This window comes from Mustela putorius, unplaced genomic scaffold, assembly GCF_011764305.1.
Source record: "Mustela putorius furo isolate JIRA1106 unplaced genomic scaffold, ASM1176430v1.1 tig00000580_pilon_pilon_pilon, whole genome shotgun sequence".
NCBI classification, from domain to species: domain Eukaryota; kingdom Metazoa; phylum Chordata; class Mammalia; order Carnivora; family Mustelidae; genus Mustela; species Mustela putorius.
The window spans coordinates 13,685,625-13,703,924 of record NW_025421423.1 but is presented as its reverse complement, the minus strand read 5'-3'; the positions used below and the strand labels follow the sequence as shown (position 1 = coordinate 13,703,924).

General features: G+C 51.4%; 1 protein-coding gene across 1 annotated transcript; it reads left to right on the top strand.

Moving 5' to 3' along the window:
• The first annotated feature begins 354 nt into the window (after positions 1 to 354).
• CUNH9orf152 (chromosome unknown C9orf152 homolog) lies at positions 355 to 6,966 on the top strand. The gene is made up of 3 exons (XM_004747778.3): positions 355 to 524; positions 1,074 to 1,266; positions 3,844 to 6,966. Exons 2-3 carry the CDS (start codon positions 1,074 to 1,076, stop codon positions 4,368 to 4,370), a joined length of 720 nt encoding a protein of 239 aa, XP_004747835.1. The 5' UTR covers positions 355 to 524; the 3' UTR covers positions 4,371 to 6,966.
• Positions 6,967 to 18,300: the final 11,334 nt, after the last annotated feature.

Here is an 18,300-nt window from a genome sequence, read left to right as displayed (position 1 = left end):
GGACAGCAGGGGTGAGGGCGCGCCTCGCTGCGGGTAAGAGAAACACCAGCTCCCTGCTTGGCTGGAGAAAGCGGAGTCGGAGCAGGCTGGTGCAAATGTCAGAGAGCTGCGGCTGGCCAGAGGACAGGGCTCCCCTGCCTCTGTCCCCAGGGCAAGGTTTGGGGCCGGGCTTCCTCCTGGGATGTGTGTGCTGGGTGAGTGGAGATGGGGGGGGCACCTTTGCTGCTGGGGTTCCCAGGGGCATGGCTGAAGCGCACTGTGAGGCACAGCTTTGTGAGGCTGCAGAGGGTGCTCCTTTTCCATCGAAACCAAACGAACAGGTTTGCCCATGAGATTCCAGGTCTCAGTCCAAGAGGTGTGAGCTGAGCAGGCGCCTGGCCCAGCCCAGCATCAGCTCCCCGCTCAGGGGGGACGCGGGACACTGCGCAGGAACTCTGGGCTTTAGACTCTGAACACTGGGATCCAGCAGTGAAGGACCTGGAGCACGGGGCCTCCCTGGGCACCCAGAAGGGCTCAGAGCAGCTGTGCGTGCCTTGCTCTTTCTCCCCTCCTCCTCCCTCACCCCACGCCCCTCCATCTCGCTCCAGGTCCCTCCTCCCCGCTGCCCTGCCGGCACCTGCCCCCATCTTTCCCTCCTCTCTCATCCCGTTAGCCCCCTTGGCCCTACCAGCTTCCTCCTCTGTTCCTTCCTTTCCTCGTGGGGACCCCTTTTTTCCCCTCTCCCCTCTTCCCTCTGACTCCTTCTTTTCCTCCCCGCTTCCCCTCTCCTGCTCCCCCCCTCCCCCCCCAAGGCTCCCCACCTCCTCCTCCCCTCCCCTTAGCTCCACTCCTTTCCCGCCTTCCACTTCCCCTGCCCTCCTCTCCCCTCCATCTCCCTTCACCTCCCTTACCTTTTCCTCCCCCCTCCTCTTCCCCTCCCCCCCTTTCCACCTGCCCTCCTCACCCCCCCTACCGCTCCTTCTCCCCGCCCCCCGCCCCCCACCGCTTCTCTCCCCCCCCCCCCGCCCCCCACCGCTCCTTCTCTCCCCCTCCCTCGCCCCGCCCATCACTGTTTGTTTTTCTCCCGGATCCAGATGAAGGGGTGGCCCTGTTTCTGCCCTGCCCTGCCGCATTTCTGGCAGCTGGAGTCTTGCTTCATGGCGGAGGGCTCGGGCCCTCAGGCCCCGGGGAAAGAGCCCCCACTCAGCATCCAGGTCCTGCGAGCCCAGTACGAAGGCTTGCGAAGGCAGCAGAGGGCGCGGGCCTACCTGGTGGTGCTCCCGACAGGTAGGGCTGGGCAGGTGCTGGGACAAAAGCCAAAAGCGGAGGGAGGAGGGCCTGGCTATGGGCACGATGGGTGGTGGGCTGCGGCCAGGGCCGGTGGGGGCTCTGTGGGTCCTCCTGGTGGGAAAGAGCAGGCAAGCCAGCAGAGCCCAGCAGGAGGCCAGTTCTGGGCAGCTCTGCTTGGCTCAGTTCCCCTGCAGGGGCCTCAGCCAGGCATTAGCCAGCCGCCTGCTGTATCCGGCCTCCACTCTTAGGTTCTCACCTTGCCAGACTGTTCTGCCTGGTGGAGGTGGCTCGGCCCCCTGCTGGGCCAGGTGGGGGGGGGGGGTGATGGGAGCACTTCCTGGCTGGGTCTCGCCTCCTGCAAAGCAGAGAAACTGGCCCTGGAGAGAGCAGACATGGTGCTCCCAACAGTCTGCCATGGGCCAGAGGACATGTGGCGCTCAGGGACCCAGACTCATGGAGCTTACTTATCATGGTCTCAAACAACTTCTAAGGAGGCATGAGATACAGAAGACTCAAGGAGAGAATGCCTCTTCCCTCTGGGAACTCAGATTTTGTTCCTGGATAAGTTAGGAGCATAAGGCTCCACCCCAGCCCTTCTCTCTAACAGAGGAATGAATGGGTGGAGGGAGGTGGGAAGAGCAATGCTGTGCCTGAGGGTTTCTTCAGGACTCCCTGAGCGGCCCACCCAATGCTAGGCCAGCTGGGAAGGCATCAGGGGCCAGAGGGACATCACCATCTGGAAGGAAGTGTGCTGCCCTGTGGAGATAACAGTGGTCCCACGGAGTGGAGGGTGCCCAGCTCCCATTCCTGGGGCTGTTCTGTGTGAACTGAACTGGCACAGCCAGACACTCCCCATCACTGCAGGGTGGACACCAAAAGGTTCCTAAAGGTCTAGTCCATCCCCGAACATGTTTATTAATTCAGTCATTCAGCAAACAAGAAATTAAACCACTCATCAAAGCAAGAGAGTACCAGGCTCAGCAGACTCAGAATTCGGACGCACATTGCAAAGACAGGCCAACTCGACATGCCCCTGCTCCAACCCAACCCTCTGGGTCTTTCTCCCACACTCTGTAACTCAGTGTGCTCCCCCCCCACCCCCCGCCCAGCTATCCTCACTGATCAGTTTGGCCAGGTTAATGCCAGAAGGCTGGTCGGACCAGACTCTGATTTGTCAGGGAAGACTTCTGACTCCCAGGTGAAGTCAGCCACTCAGCAGGATCTGTTTGGGGTCGGGGTCCAGGTGTACCCTCCACTTGGTCTTTTTCCTTGTCCTCTGTGGCCCCCGAACTGGGACTGACAAGGAAGGAGGCTCCTTTCTACAACCAAGTCCTGCCCATCTGCCCGGACATAATGGAGAGGATACTAGTTCCAAGGTTCTCCTATCACATGCCCTCTTCCCCTCTTCCCAAATAAGTACACAGCATTCGGGACTTTTAGTCAGGGCGTCTATGTCCAGAAAAATCAGGTAGTCCTGAAGTGGGAACACATTCAGTCCCTCTGCGGTTTGCAGAGATGGCCCCACCAGTCCTGTTTCCTGCAGACTCCCAGACCCGGAGCTCTAGGGGCTTCCTTCTGCCTTCATACCTCAGCACCGTCTCTCCCCTCCTGCGCGCACCTGTCCCATCCAGGGCCTCCGGCAGGGACAAGTGCCACGAGGCTCAAGGGAGCCCCACTCACGATCCAGAGGCAATAGACCAACTCTCTTTGGAACCCCTTTCTGTCACTGCCACCAAGGGTTGATGATAAACTGTCGTGGGCCACAAGGTGGTAAAAACAGGTGCCCGAGAATAAGAGACACCGGTCTGGACCACCATCCCTGCAGCCAGTTCAGAGAAGCCGGAGCTGCTGTAACTGTGTTCCCAGATCAGTGTCCGAGGGGTGGGAGAAGGCGAGGCTCCAGACCTCCAAAAGGAGCTGCTTTGAAATACCGCTTCTCCCTCCTGCACCTTGGGCTGTAAACCCATTATGGGAATCCCAGAACAGAAAACCCTGTAGGTGAAGAGTAATCTTTTCCACTGGCCAGTGCCTGTGACTCTGTTCCATTCTTCCAATCTGAACACTCGTTCCCTAGCTCTGCCCTGGGGTCACCCCCTCACTGCAGTTAGGAACTGGAGTCGATTATTAAACTCTGTTCTGCTTCAGATTTTTGTCATAGCATCGGTTCCCCCCTGCAATTTTCTTGTAACACATTCCTTTGCTTAGCGTTTTCCTAGCCCACTAGAACCTATCCGTGAAGATGTGGATTTTGTCTCGTTTGCTGCCGTATTCCCTGAACCTAGAATGAATGATGCTTGGCATGTAATAAGTGCTCAATAAATACTTGTTGAATGAATGAGTACATGTGCATAAGTGTGTGTATGTGTTAGAGAGGGTTTGTGTGGGTGTGAGTGTGTGGGCAGGGAAGGGAGGGGACAGGTGGGAGCAGGTACAGTGGGATCGCGTGTGACTCACGTCTATGTGTAAATACATATTTGGGATAATATTCCCATGGCTCGAGACCTCTGAGACCGCCAGAATGAGCGCTGCCATGTACCTACCAGTGGTGACCCTGCTTGTGCCTTGCTTTGCCAGGAGGACACACGCCTGCTCCGGCTGAGTCCATGGTCAGTCCTGTTTGGATTAACAAGGAGAGAAGACATTCAGTATCCCTAGAAGAGGCAGATCTGGAGGCTGAGGGGATGCTGGAGGAGGCCAACGGAGGCTGTCTTCGGGGCCCTGAATCTCCATGGCACGCACACCTGGAGATGTACCGCTGCGTTCAAACCTTCCACCAGGAAATCAGTCTTCCAGTAAAACACAAGAACAAGCTCATGGGGTCCAAACAAAGACTCCCTCAGGAAGGAGACCCAGGTCTGTTTGAAAACAATCCGATGACCCAGCAAGGGTCCACCAACCTACCAACAGCCCAGTGTGAATGTCCGGTGAGCAATGCCCAGACAAAGGCAGAGGGATCTGGCTTGAAATTGGACGTTTGGCACCCTCTTTCCAAGAAGAACCCACACAGGTCTGGAAAGCCAGCTCACTATCCATTTCCCCAGAGGAAAACGCCCAGGATCTCTCAAACCGCCAGGAACCTGGGCTTGTATGGCCCAGCCTAAAGCTTCCTACTCATCCAAATGTCTCAACGTTGAAACTATGGATGGCCTCATCCAAGAACCCAGGAGGCAGAGCCATGAGTCGGGCCTCTAGCTAGGAGCAAGAACCAGACTAACTCAGTGGTAGGGATTTTGAACTTCATGGTGGCATGGTCTTGTCCTTCAGAAAAGAAGAGATTGCCTAGGCCAGATCTCACACAGTCTAGGATGAAAGAGTGTATCTGATCAGGGTGGCCCCACTGTGCTTGTATATGAAGACATGACTGGAGCCCTAGATGCCGATTCCTTGGGAAGGCCCCATAGGCATCTTCTCTGTCCCTAGAAATGGGAATTTGGGAATGTGATACTGGCACCCTAGCCATAGGAATGCCTTAGCAGGAGCACAGGAGTCAACGAGTGTGAGCAGCCTTGTTTTCAAAATGTTCTGATGATTTCTTACATGATCTGGAGATGAGCTCTGAGAATTGCCTTTTTCTGCTTACTGTGTCTGGAGGCCAGCTCACTGAGAAGTCCTTGGTAGTGACCATACCATTTCAGCGGAGGCTCCCTAAGTATGGTCACTGTGGGTTGAAAGAAAAACTCTACTGTTTTGTGTGTTTAAGACATGTTCAGGAAGGTTGGCCATCTCTCCCCTCTCACTGAGACTACACGTTCCAATGTCATCACAGGTATATTTCCTTCCTTCCTCCCCTCTGCTCTTGCCTTCCTACCTACCTGCCTGCCTGCCTTCCTTCTATCCATCCGTCCATCTCACTTATCTGTTATCTCACCTTCCCTCCCTTTCTCTCGCTCTCTCTCTGTCTGTCTCACTTTCTCTCTCCTAATTAAGTTATTAAACACTGCCAGGCCAGTCACTGAAGAAATGTGGTAAGAGGAGCCTGAGCAGGAGACAAGGAAATGCTCCTGCTTGGAAAATACATATGCCCCACAAACTCCTTCCTTTTCAGCTGAATTTGAAGCCCTCAGATCCTTCCTGGGATATGTTAAACTTAAAACAAAGGGAAGCAGGTGTTACTGCTTGGGTTATGGGAAGAAAGTAGGTCTCTCCTGGTTAATGTTTAACTTTAGTAATGATACTTAAACACACCAAAGGTGCCTTTCCCTCATATCAGATAATCTCTCTGTAAAGTTTCACTTGTATTTTCCTCTTTTTGCCCCAACAGTGATCCAGTCTTGTCTATCTACACCCAGAGCTGTTAACTAGGTGTGTCATTACTTGGCAAAAATCCATGTGTGCCTGCTTCTTGGATCACCCAGAAATCCACTCCAATTTGGGGATTGGATTTCTGGGAATAATCAATAGAGCCATTGTTCATTTATTTTATTATTATTATTTTTTTTTAGTCTAATGAAAACCAGGACATTTTCTGAAAAACCTTTGTCCTTTGCTTTGTTTTGAAGAGGACCGCCACATGCAACCTCTCTTTCTACAATGCGTTAGTCAGGATAGACTGTGTTTTGCTGCAGAAACAAACCCTCCAATCTCACAACATGAGATTGTTGTGACTCACAAAAAGTCAACGAGTATTTGGGCGAACTTCCCAAATCCCTACAATATCAACACTGGTTTCCCTAATCGCTGGAGCACGAGGAGAGAGTGTGCTCACTAATGGTCAGGTTCCAGCTTTCAAATCACTTCTACTTACATTTCATTGCCCAAAGCAAGTCTCACAGTCCTATCTTCACTTCAGGGACATGAAATCGTCCCATTTTCCTGGAAGGAGGGAAAAATTGGAAGACACGGGTGAGCAGTACTAATGGCTAGCACGGCAGATGGGGGTCAGACAGATTTCATTCTGAATACAAGGAGTAGCCATGAAGAGAGTTACATATGAGACTACAATGATTTAATTTGTAGTTTAACCAGATTACTCTGATCATTCAGAGAGAATGAGTTGAGGGTCACATTAAGAGGCAACACCAGGGGAAAAATGGCCAAGGCAAGTTCAGTGGGAAAGATGCTGTTATTTCAAGCACGAGTAGGAGCCGAAGAGATGGGGGAAAAGTGGGTACATTGCATATGTATTTTGGAGCTAGAGTCATTAGGATTTACTGAAGGAAGAGTAGAGGTTCCATTTGAAGGATCCTGAGTTTGAGATGTTCGTGAGACACACAGATGCAGATATCAAATGGGCCAGTGGACACCTGAGACCAAAGTTCTGGGCTGAATATGAATTACATATGGTGGTGTGAGCATGTGGAGGTCCTGAAAAGGACGAGGCAAGGCCAGTAGACCTCTACCCAGTGTGGAGAGAAGACAGGGTCCAGAATGAATCCTGAAAATGCATAATTCACTTAATTGAAAAGTCTCTAAGGATTTTTCCAATCGGACACTGAAGAGCAGGACCCTGACTAAGAAGAAAAGGAGAGCCCGGGTGCTGGGAAGTTACAGACCTTGAGAGGCAAGACATGGCACGGGTCACTCCCCTAACTGTAAGCCTTCCACAAAGCCCTTTTCTAGATCCACATTCCTCTGTCTGAAGTTGCTTTTTCTTGAGCCAGGGTTTAAAAGGCCAGAGGCCAGGGCACCTGCGTGGCTCAGTCATTTAAGTGGCTGCCTCTTGATTTCAGCTCAGGTTGTGGTCTCAGGGTCGTGAGAGGAGCCCTGCGTCAGACTCCACACTCACAGGGGAGTCTGCTCAAGATTCTCTCCCTCTCCCTTTGCCCCTCCTCTGTACCCTCTCAAAAAAAATGAATGAATGAATGGCCAGAGTTCAAGAGGCAATCCCTGAGTGGTAGAACTTTTTAGCCAAGAACACAAGTCAGTGTCACCAAGTTCAGGTCAGAGCCAACTGCCTGCCTGCCGTCGCGGCTGACCGGACAGGGAGGCACCTTTGCCCCAGAGGCCTGGCCTTCCCTGGACTGAGTTGTTCTCATACTCAGGACCGGGCAGGGGCAGTGGGGGGGGGGTGGTGGTGGTGGTTGAGGATCAAGTGTTCTCCTCAGAGAGTTTGAAGGGAGAGAGGGCAAGAGCCGTGCTGGTTTGGAGTCCTTCCTCTTCCCACAAGGCTGCTTCTGCCACAGCACTGGACCAGAACCACGCCCCCGTTGCTCAATCATACTCGCACTTCTACCAACCCATGGGCTGGCACATGTGCTCGGGCAAAGGGCTCAGCTTAGTCTGGGCTGTCCTACCACCCACAGCTCTGATTTCCTCTCTCCTGCGCTGGGCGGGACTGGAGCTAACCTCTTCCCACACCCTCCACGGTGCTAGCAGAGGAAGGTTCTTGGCCACTAGAGACCAACCCACATCGGGCCTCCCAGCCTTCCGACCACAGCGAGGACCCCCCGACGTGCTGCTGCTGATCGGCTTCAGTCTTCCGGGCTCCAGTCTCAGCATTGCCTTTGGGAGACATGACCTTGGCTGAGTTAGAACATGAGGTGATGATAGCTCCTGGGGGCAGGAGCAAGGACAGGAGGGTCCTTGGCATTAGCTGGCAATTCCATGTGTCCCCACTAGGGGGCAGTCTCCCCTCATGCCACCTCAGCCTGATTCCCTAACTTTTCATCCCTATGCTTCTCAGGCTCCTGGAGATGACCGACTCCCTCTGGTAGCTCCAGCCCACCCACCCCCTACCCATCAGAGTTCCATCTCTCTTTCCTGGGTGCCCCGGTCTCATCTCCTCTCTGCTGGCCCGGCCAGGGCCTGGGCACACAGGCAGAAGCTGTCTCTGCACCCATGACCCACCACCACTTTCGCAAGAGAAGCAGACCCAATCCAACGATGATGTCTCTGGGTTACAAAATTGAAATCCAAGGACAACCAGTCGCACACAACCAACCAGGCACTGGGTTATCATCAATCAATAATTTCCTCACATTGCTTCCCTGTCTACTGTATGAAAGTCTGTCCCTGAGCTCCTGTTGGTGGGGCACCCCTAAGCACTTTTAGTCCGCAGCTAGCGGATCTGAATAGATTTTTGCTCAAATAAACTCTTTAAATGTTTACTATGTCTCAGTTTCTCTTTCAACACTACTATGCTACACTGCTTCCTTCTGATTCCTTCCCTTCCTTTACTTCTACACCATCATAGCTAGGAAATCCTCTTGAAATATTCTGACTTGAAAACTGTGGTGAAATTGGTGCCTCTATCTGGAGGCCAGAGAGAACCCTAAGACTTTTTCGAAATACTCTGCTTCTTTTTTCTTTCTTTCTTTCTTTCTTTCTTTCTTTTTTTTAAAGATTGTATTTATTTATTTGACAGACAGAGATTACAAGTAGGCAGAGAGGCAGGCAGAGAGAGAGATGGGGAAGCAGGCTCCTCGCTGAGCAGAGAGCCCAATGCAGGACTCGATCCCAGGACTTTAACCCACTGAGCCACCCAGGTGCCCCGAAATACTCTGCTTCTTAACGCCTAACCCCGTTCCAGCCATCCAGGCATTGGTTATCCCTACTTTGCACGAACATTCCTTTAGGTCTCCTCCTTACTGTTGAGAAAGACCTAACTGACTCCACATCCACATTTTCCATCTGCGCATAAATTCCTGAAGTTGATTTTTTTTTTTTCTGACTGCTGTGATGACATGTCTTCCCCAGCGCATGAGCAAGACGCTTCCTAGAAACCGTATTCAAGGGAATGAACATTGCATTTCAATTTTATTCCTTGGCTCTGGGTTTGGGCGGTTGCATTGAGATTTCCCATTCACTTCTGTCTGGGAAGACAATACACTCACCATGTATTTTTAATCCTTTTATCTCCCCTTTGTCTGTTCCTTGATGAATCTACCACCTGGCTGTTTTAATCCACCCCCTGAATTCCTCAAGTCCAGGATCATAACCAAGGCCGGGCAGCACGCCAGCCTCTCAGCCTTGGCCAAGAAATGGAGGAAGGAAGAGAAAAGTTGCTGGCGGCACCTTCTGCGGACCCACACTTCAAGTGTTTTTAAGCCCGAGCTTTCCCTCCGAATCCATGTGAGATCTGATTAGCATATGTTTTCCCAATGCAGGCGCCGCTCTCCTTCACAAGAAGTGTGGTGCTTTCTTGGTTAGAGGGTTCTGAGAGAGCCTATCTCCGCTCCTGCCCCAGTCGTGGACACCCGCCCTGCCAGGCTGAGGTTCCACTTGCCAGATCCTCCCCCATTACCAGACCCTTGCTAGCTCCTTTTAAGGTTCTGGCCACTGCGCATGTGGCCACACTTGCAATCTGAGGGCTAGGGGAGACTTTCCCCCAGATCCCAGGTTCCTCTCTGCTGAGCTCTTCTACCCTGTGCCAGCAAAATTGTTGGGAAGACCCCCGACCACCCAAGGATCACCACCAGTCCCCAAAGGGTGTGTGCATGCAAAGGAGACTTAAAACAAGTGCTCGCTGTGGCAAACCCTGGTGAGTTGGCCCACATGCGAGCAGGGGGGCCCCCCTTTGGCCCCTCCAGCCTACGGCATGTACCTGGGTGGGCCCTGTTCTTGAAGACAGTGCTTCCCATCCCCGACTGCACGAGAGAATCATCGGGGGCTTGAAGACTATCCAATTAAATTACAGTCTCCAGACTAGGGCCAGAGCATTGATAATCTATAGTTTACTTTTTAATCAAAGCATAAAACATGTAGAATGTGGGAAGTGCACTAATCTTTCGTGTATATCTTAGCGATATACACCATTTTCATAGCTAGATACACACACACAGCATAGATCAAGATAAACATGTCCAGCATTCTAGAAAATTCCCTTCAGCCTCTTCCAGGTAACCCCAACCATATTTTCCCATTGTCCTGTTTCCATTTTTTTTTCCCCGTCATGAATAAAGTCAATATTGTTTGCTGTACATGTCCTTTGGTGGCCTTTGCTTTCATTTCTCTCTGTTAAATTCTCACCTCCCTCCTTTTTTTTTTTTTTTTTTAACAGACGCCTGTCTAGACCAGCTGGTGTGGAACACGGGCACTTTTTGAAAACTCCCCCTGGTGATTCTAACGTGTGGTCAGCGTTCAGACCCACTACCTTAGGACCACATGGATTACAAACCAGAGGCTCAAAGTTTCTCACAGAACAGAGGCTTCTCTGTAGGACCAAGCACAGCGCTCAAATCTTCATGTCCCTTCTCCTTTGGGTCTCAGCCTTGTACTTGACTTCCTAAGGAGGGGCAGCAGGGAGGGGGCTGTTCTGTAGCCCATGCTTATTGTATCACACCAGTTGTGTGGGTGAGAACATTCACCCCTGCATCTGGAGCTGTCTAAAAAAGAAAGTTGAGCAGAAGGACCATTGATCCTCTAACCAATACACAGGCCCGACTGTGTTCTGTGCCGGGGAGAGTTACGTGGGGACTCTGGACTGCCTCGAGAACCCATCTGTGTGTTCTCCGTACATGGAACCAGAAACATATTGGTCGCTGGGGGCTGCACAGTTCTGTAATTTCAGGATTCTTCTTGAGATGAGCTAGAAGCCATTCACAGACGAAAGCGAACTCAATGATCACAATGAAAAAATACTTCCGGGCAAGAGTCTGGGGCAGTTCGGGCAAAATGCTCCCGAGAGCACTTTCTGTGGTATTTCTCTAGGGAGGAGGAGTGTGGGCAAAGAGTTATGTTCAGAGTGTTTTAAAACACTTTAACAATTTCAGAGTGATTAACTTTGGAGCGATTGGGGTCACCACTGGTGCCCCCGCTGAGCACCAAGCGCCATGGCCCACAGGCCAGCAGCACCAGCTTCACTGGGCACAGGTCGGAGATGGGATCCAGCCCTACCCGGACCTGCCGACCCAGACACTCTGGGGGTGAGGCCACACAGTGTGTCCGAGCAAGTCCTCCATGTGACTCGGATGCCATCTCATGGGTCATGACACAGACTGTCCCCTGCATGCATCCCGTGTGCTAGATTTCTTCTTCTAGATTTAAGCAAAAAAAGATCCCCGGTCAGTGTTCCAAGCACTGGTATAGAGACGCTGGAGAACTGCTTACTGGTTTGGGAGAGACTGTGCCACCATGACAAGCTTGCTTACCCACTTTTGGTCCCCTTTTCCTACTCTGGGCTAAAGAGGGGCAGGGAAGAAAAGTGTCCCTTGGAAGCCACCTCGGAAGGGAGCAGAGCCCCCTCCCCTTTTTTTCTAATTGGCTCCTTGTGGAGTCAAGCCAGCCAGTGAAGCTTGGGAGAGGCCACCGTAGTGGGTTACGTGGCAGGTTACCACATGAGGAGTCTGCAGACGGACAGAGAACACACCGTTTCCAGGGACCGAGCAGTTTCTGCATACCAGGCTCTGTGCTACGACAAGAGCCAGGGACGTAGGAATGTCAGACGCTTTGTTCTTCAGGAGGGTAAGTAAAGCTCCAACACATTGCACAGGCACACCTTGTGGGCTATAGTCATACATCTGAATCATAAACCACAAACAGTGGTGCACACAGAAACGGGGTCAGAGAAAGAGGGGCAGTCTAAGCCAGAAATTCACTTTCTAAGCAACACTCAACTCAGCGAACCTGAGAAATTTTGGCTCTCCCGATGCTTAACGCCACACCCTTCTCCAGGTGTGACCAGAAACCCGAAGAATTAAAATGCCAACACCAAATCTTACCGAACCGCTCCGGTCTGTACTGTTTGTTCTCGTTTTAATATATTATTTAGTTTTATTAAAAACAAAATCCAAGGGTGCCTGGGTGGCTCAGGGGTTCAAGCCTCTGCCTTCAGCTCAGATCATGATCTCAGGGTCCTGGAATTGGGACCCACATCAGGCTCTCTACATAGCAGGGAGCCTGCTTCCTCCTCTCTCTCTGCCTGCCTCTCTGCCTACTTGTGATCTCTCTCTCTGACAAATAAATAAAAACAAACAAAAAACCCCCACAAAATCAAACAAACTAACAAATCCATGGTCATGGATGAAATTCACAGCTGGGCTTGTAGCATTTCTGATCACTCACAGAAATAGGAAGCACTCCAGCCACGAAGTCACAAAACACCTTTTCGGTTGAGAACTTATTACATTCTGTCCAGTATCATTTAAAAAAAGAAAAAATTTCTGCTTTCATTCAAAGGGAAAACTTCTTCCTCTGTAGCTCTGTCCGCAGGGGAAAGGTGGGAAGCTCAGCTAGGGCTGGGCTAGGGCTCACCTACCTGGAGCTTCTCCTTCTCATCCTGAGTTCCTTGGAGAGGTTTCTATCTTCTTCAGGGCGGGGAGTAGGCGGTGGCTGGGAGGGAGGGAGGTGAGGTAAGACCTTACTTGACTAACACCACCCGGAGATGGGCAGGGAAGGAGGAAGGAGCGAGAGCCAACGCTTTCCCTTTCTTGGTTTTGGAGATCCACCTTCTCCTCGCTGGGATGTTCCTTTGACAGGGGAGGGAGGATGTACCCCGCTCCAAATGGCTGCTGGTCTGCGCACAGGGTGAAGCTCCAGCTACTCTCTGCTGTTGCTCAGCCCCTCTCTGGGCAGCTCTACACGCAGGATCTAAGGAAACCTCGCACCTCTTGAGTGAGCAACCCACCTCTGCTCCACAGCATGGCTGCACCACGCTTCGTGCCCATGGATTCTAGGGAGGAGCTCTAATGCCCACAGCCAGCTCTCTTTCCTACGTTGTTAGGAAGCTGACCACTTCCCCATTTCCTTGATCTTCAGAGAACACACAACAAGCTCCTTGAGGGTCCCTAAAATCCCTTTCCCTCAGCTAGTGGAGAGGCAGACCCCCCGGCCCCCTCTGTGGTGGTGGGGCTCTGAACTCACTCAACTTTCTCTCCAACAACCCTCTGCTAATCCCAGACTCCTGACACGGAAGTTATGGATGGGATTAAACCAGATTTTCAAGAGTTTCCTCAAACCCACTCCTAGGTATGTGCCCCAAAGAACCGAAACCGGGGACTCACGTAAGTACATGACTATGTCTGTTCACAGCAGCACTCCTCAAAGGAGCCGAAAGCTGGGGAGAGCTCCAGTGGCCACCAGTGGATGGACGGATAGAGAGACAGAATGTGGTCTGTCCACATAGTGGAAATACCACTCAGGCTTAAGACAGCAAGAAGCTCTAACACCTGCTATAAACGGGACAAACCTAGAAACCATTACATTAAGTGAAAGAAGCCAGATCCAGAGGGTCACATACTGTATGATTTTATCTACACAAAATGTCCATAACTGGCCAATTCACAGAGATAGCAATTAGATGTGTGGTTGCGAGGAGCTGGGGGGGGGGATACTGAGGAGTGACTGTTCACGGATGAGGGGACTTCTGCTGGGGAGGATGGAAACACTTCGGAACTAATAGAGACGATGAAATGGTTCAACACTGGGAATGGACTAAGCATCCTGACTTGTTCGCTTTAAAAATGATTAATTGTAAGTTATGCGAATTTCACCTCAGGTAATTATAATCTCTTTAAAGTCATGTACGCTTCCCCAGCAAACCCTCTGGTTCCATCCTGGCCATCTCTGAGCTCATCCCTCTGGTCTCACCCACGCGGCTCTGTTCTGGTGCTCGTCTCTTTTCACACCTGCCTTCCTCCTGGGAGAGCTGCTCTACGGTGTCCCCTCTCTCTTCCCTGCAGGTGACAGATTCCCTGCAGGATACCCTTTGTGCTGCCTCACACACAGGTTGGGCAGAGCCCTTGAATTCTCTTTCGTCATATTTATGGAACCCAGGGAGGTACAACCGAGAGCCCTCATTAGGCCCCCGTGTCATGAGCTTTTCCCTTTCCAGGTCCCCAGGCTGATTGTCAAGGACCAAGTGCCCTGAGCAAGCAGAGGGTTTAGGTGACATTAAGAATAGATGATGAGGATGCATCGAAAAGATAAGGTGTGTTAATTACATGTTCATTACTTCAAATGTTCTGCGGCTGCGAGGACTCAAGTTTTGAACATTTTATGCTCAGGCAGCCTTGTCCCAGGGAGAGTGCAATGCGGGAGAGAGACACACATCAGAGGGGTCTGACATTCTTAGGGACAGTCTTCTTGGTCTACCCTTTGCTGAGTCTCCCAGGTCCCACCTCACCACTAGTGCACACGCAAAGAGCCTGAGCACTAGGAGCCCCGTCTACTTGCAGTGGACATCTCTTAGAGTGAGCGGGTCCTTAGGCACAACACAGTTATGTGGTCAACCTTAAAGGGTCAAAACACCCCATGTTCCACAGTCGTATCTCTGTGGGCATTATTCTTTGTGTTAAAAGACAAGGGAGATTCTGATGAGTCCAGAGGACTTTCTAGTTCTCTGTTCCTCTCATCTGTCCTTGTCACTATTTGTCATCCCAAAGGTTGTGCTGTCATAACTCTGGAAAAAGCTACGCTACACGTAGACCATGGACTGGGAGAGGCTACACCACCCTAATCACGTTTTTAATAGCTTATTCCTTTAGGCTGCCTTTGGGTTGTTCCCTTAACAGCTTCTGTGGCGGCAGTGGAAATTCTAGAAATAGTTAGTCCTCATCTCTAGAAGCCAGTCTACAGTCTGTCTCAATGCCACGGAGAAGCCAGGGAATGGCCACACCCATGTTTTCAGCAAGTGGCTTGGCTGCATCTCACTATTTCCTAAAGCTGGACCATACCTATGACCGCAGGTCCTGGGGGTGATGGAGGAACAGGATGAGAAAGAAACCAACTTAAATAAGTCTGCCCTCGGACTTTCACGGCTCCCCTTGGACTGTCATGTGAGAGAGAAATAAACTATGTTCCTTCAGACACTGACTTAATTTTTGGGTCTCTTCATCGACAGTCTAGCTTCACCTCGCCCAGTCCAGAAGCAGACATCTAGAACTAGAGTGTTTCTTCAGAGAGAGAGAGAGAGAGAGAGAGTGTGTGTGTGTGTGTGTACACGGAGACAGCTGGAGCCAAGGAAAACATGCTGTAGGCAAGAGAGAGCTGGCGATCACGTCTGTGGCCCACCAGAACATATGCAGGACTCCGTAGGCACTCGTGATAATAAAGACGGCAAACCATGGTGCCTCGTTGGAAAGAACCAGAATTTCAGCATGCATTGGCTCTTTGTGACAATAGTGGCTTTTAGTGGACCGTCAGTGCAACTGCCCCCCTCCAATTGCCCTGACTTGGACGACACCCCCAATTGCCAGCCCCCAGTAGTGCCATCTCCCTCTTGGCACTGGTCTGCGCTCAGCGCAGGCTCTACCGGTCTGACAGAAAGCAGAGCTGGCCCAGGACCAAGACGGGAGGTTTGTTTGCTGTTCAATCAAGTCTTCGAGAAGGAAAGTTGGGGAGGCAGGAGCACAGGCTCTGGCCGGGAGGATGGCCTGGGTTTGAATCCTCCTATCACCCCTAGACTTGTCACGGGCACCAAGTTATTCAGACGCCCCGAGGGCGGGTTTTCTCCTTTGTAAGATGGAGACGATACTATAGTAGGAACCTCAAAGGAGTATTGCCAGGAATGGAGCGAAGGAACCCACCAGCGCTGGCTCTTGGAAGGGCTCAGGTAGAGGCCTGCTGCCCTCTGCTGGCGGCGGTCGGCTTTCCGCCGACATGTGAGTGTAAGTAAAAGGGCCACATTGGGCCTCCGCATAGCATTGCACACGTGGTGGCTTCCATTTTGGTGTTTTTGGGGTAGCTCCATGTCAGATCTCAAAGGATTCCTGTCTTGTGTTCAGAGTGGGAAAATGTCCTGACTCCCCCGGGGAAGGCTCGCGGCTGGGGAGGCGGCTTTGGCCCTAGACACCATCGCCACCTAGTGGCCACACTTCGTGCTTGCAGGCAAAGGCGAACCCCCAAAAGTGAGAAACTCCACCCTTCCCGGAGGCGACTGAACCGCCCTCCTGTTCTTGCAGGAAGTTCCTTCTTCAGTGTCTCCTGGCAGGTTCCTAGCGCCGTTTGACCCTCCCCTGATGAGTTCTGGAACATCTGTGGCTTCTCCTAAACATCTTTCCATTTGGATCGTTCTCTCTCGCGCCCAGAAGAATACTACAGTTACATAGTTCCCACACTAAGGGGAAAACTTTAAAGCATGCTAAGAGAGTGTGAGACCTGCACAGGATGGCCCCACTTAACAGGCAGGTGTGGACACAGTGCCCGACTTTGGAGCAGCTTTGCCCCCACATTCCTTATGCAAAGAGCTCCCCCAATCCCAGTGAAAACATCCCGACAACCTCCGTTTTCGTTTGTTCTTATGTGCACAGCATTGGACACATAGTAGGCGCTCAGTAAGGATTGCTGACGGAAGGCAGGCCTTTCCGGGAAGTAAACTCCGAGCTCATCGGCCCTCAACATTTCTATTCATTCTGCACAGCAACTCTAGAAGTCAGAAATCCAATCTAGAATAAGCAAATGGTCAAAGGTTCTGCTGAAAAAGTGGTGAGTCCCAACTCTGAGGTCCCTGTCTGATCCCAGAGGTTTGTCAGACACTGACAATGGCCGTGGAAATACTATATGTCCAAGGCCATGGTTCACAACACGGGCTCTTTGGTGTCATGTATGTGGTCTTCCCAGCACCCCCTGCCCCGCGCCACAGCCCCTGGTGACAGGAGTGAGCACTAGACCTAGGCTGGGTGGTTTTGCTTTCTGGGACGTATCACGATCATCCGAAGAGATGGTCAGAGTCCTGAGCCCCTGATTACTACCTGCCGTGACCGGTTCAGAACATTCAGGCAGGGGCACCTGGGTGGCTCAGTGGGTTAAGCCGATGCCTTCAGCTCAGGTCATGATCTCAGGGTCCTGGGATCGAGCCCAGCATCGGGCTCTCTGCTCAGCAGGGAGCCTGCTTCCCCCTCTCTCTCTGCCTGCTTCTCTGCCTACTTGTTATCTCTCTCTGTCAAATAAATAAAATCTTTAAAAAAAAAAAAACAAACATATTCAGGCAAATGATGGCTCTGTTAATGGGGCTTTAGCTCCAGACCTCTAGGTTATCCCGTTTTCTGATCTTCACCAATTATTCAATATTCAGGGATTTTGCAAAACAGTTGTTAAACCATCGGCATCTTGCAATCAGCCGCTGTAGGAATATTTATACCACAGAAATCAGCAAACGCTTCTGACGATCATGGCTTCTTCTCCCAGAAATAACCCTGTGTCCATTTGGGCTCTTTCTCAGTGTGCAGCTAATAGAAGCTAGAACATGCCTCCCTTGTAGCTTTTGCATTCCTCAGTTCACCCAAAAGCTTGAACAGCTGGGCCTGCTGTCAGCCAGAGGAGGTTGGAAGAGAGGAGACCTGAGACAAAGCCCCTCCCTCAGCCCCCAACACTGCCCTCTGCCTCCTGGGACTCATGAGATGGGCGGGTTCAGCCCCTCAAGGCCTTTTATTCATTACATTTTGAGGTTGCCCTCAAGAACTTTCCGGATAGAGTCAGGCCATGAGGCAAACACATTTCTCCACTAGGCTACCAATTCTCAATCTTGGCTGCAAGTTAGAAACACCTGGGGAGCTGCTAAGACACGCCCACGTTCACAGCCATGTCTGAGCCCCGTGAAGACAAAATACCAGAATATCTGAGAATGAGGCCCAAGTGCCGGTATCTTAAAAGCAAACTCCTGGGGACCCTGTGTGGGTGCGGCCAAGAAGGGAGCCACAGCCCTGGGCAGTGCTGCTCAAGCTTGCCGCAGGTTAGTCTCCTGGGGTGCTTTTTAATCGCCAGCCCAGGCCAACTGAACCCAAACTTTTAAAGCTCTCCAGGTGATTCAGATGGAGTCAGAAATTGAGAAGTGCTGCTTTAGACCAAATAAGGATAATAAGGAATGCCTTTTATTTTGTATCTCATCTCAAATTATGCAGCCATGTAAAAACAAAACAAAACCAAACCCCAAAAACAAAACAAAAAAACCTTACAGGGTCCTGATGTTGCTACCCCCCAACACACAATAAAAACTCCCAAAGGTCAAATGAATCCCTTGTTCTTACCCTGAAATCACAGTCTGAATGTACCTAGATATTCCGTTCTCCTGACATTTTCTTCTTAATTTGCTCAACCCCTTAGGGGGGGGGGGGTCCTCTGCAGAGTCTGAATGGAATCGACACCCTGGTTCACCAAGACCCACAAAGCATTGATTTGGCATATTGGATAAAGGCACACACACCCCACCCCCCAATA

What these genes read in the sequence shown, in the direction of transcription:
- CUNH9orf152 (XM_004747778.3), top strand. Translation starts at nt 1,074, where the DNA reads ATGAAGGGGTGGCCCTGTTTCTGCCCTGCCCTGCCGCATTTCTGGCAG. An exon ending in CCTGGTGGTGCTCCCGACAG is followed by an intron (nt 1,267 to 3,843) that starts GTAGGGCTGGGC and finishes TTGCTTTGCCAG; the next exon opens with GAGGACACACGCCTGCTCCG.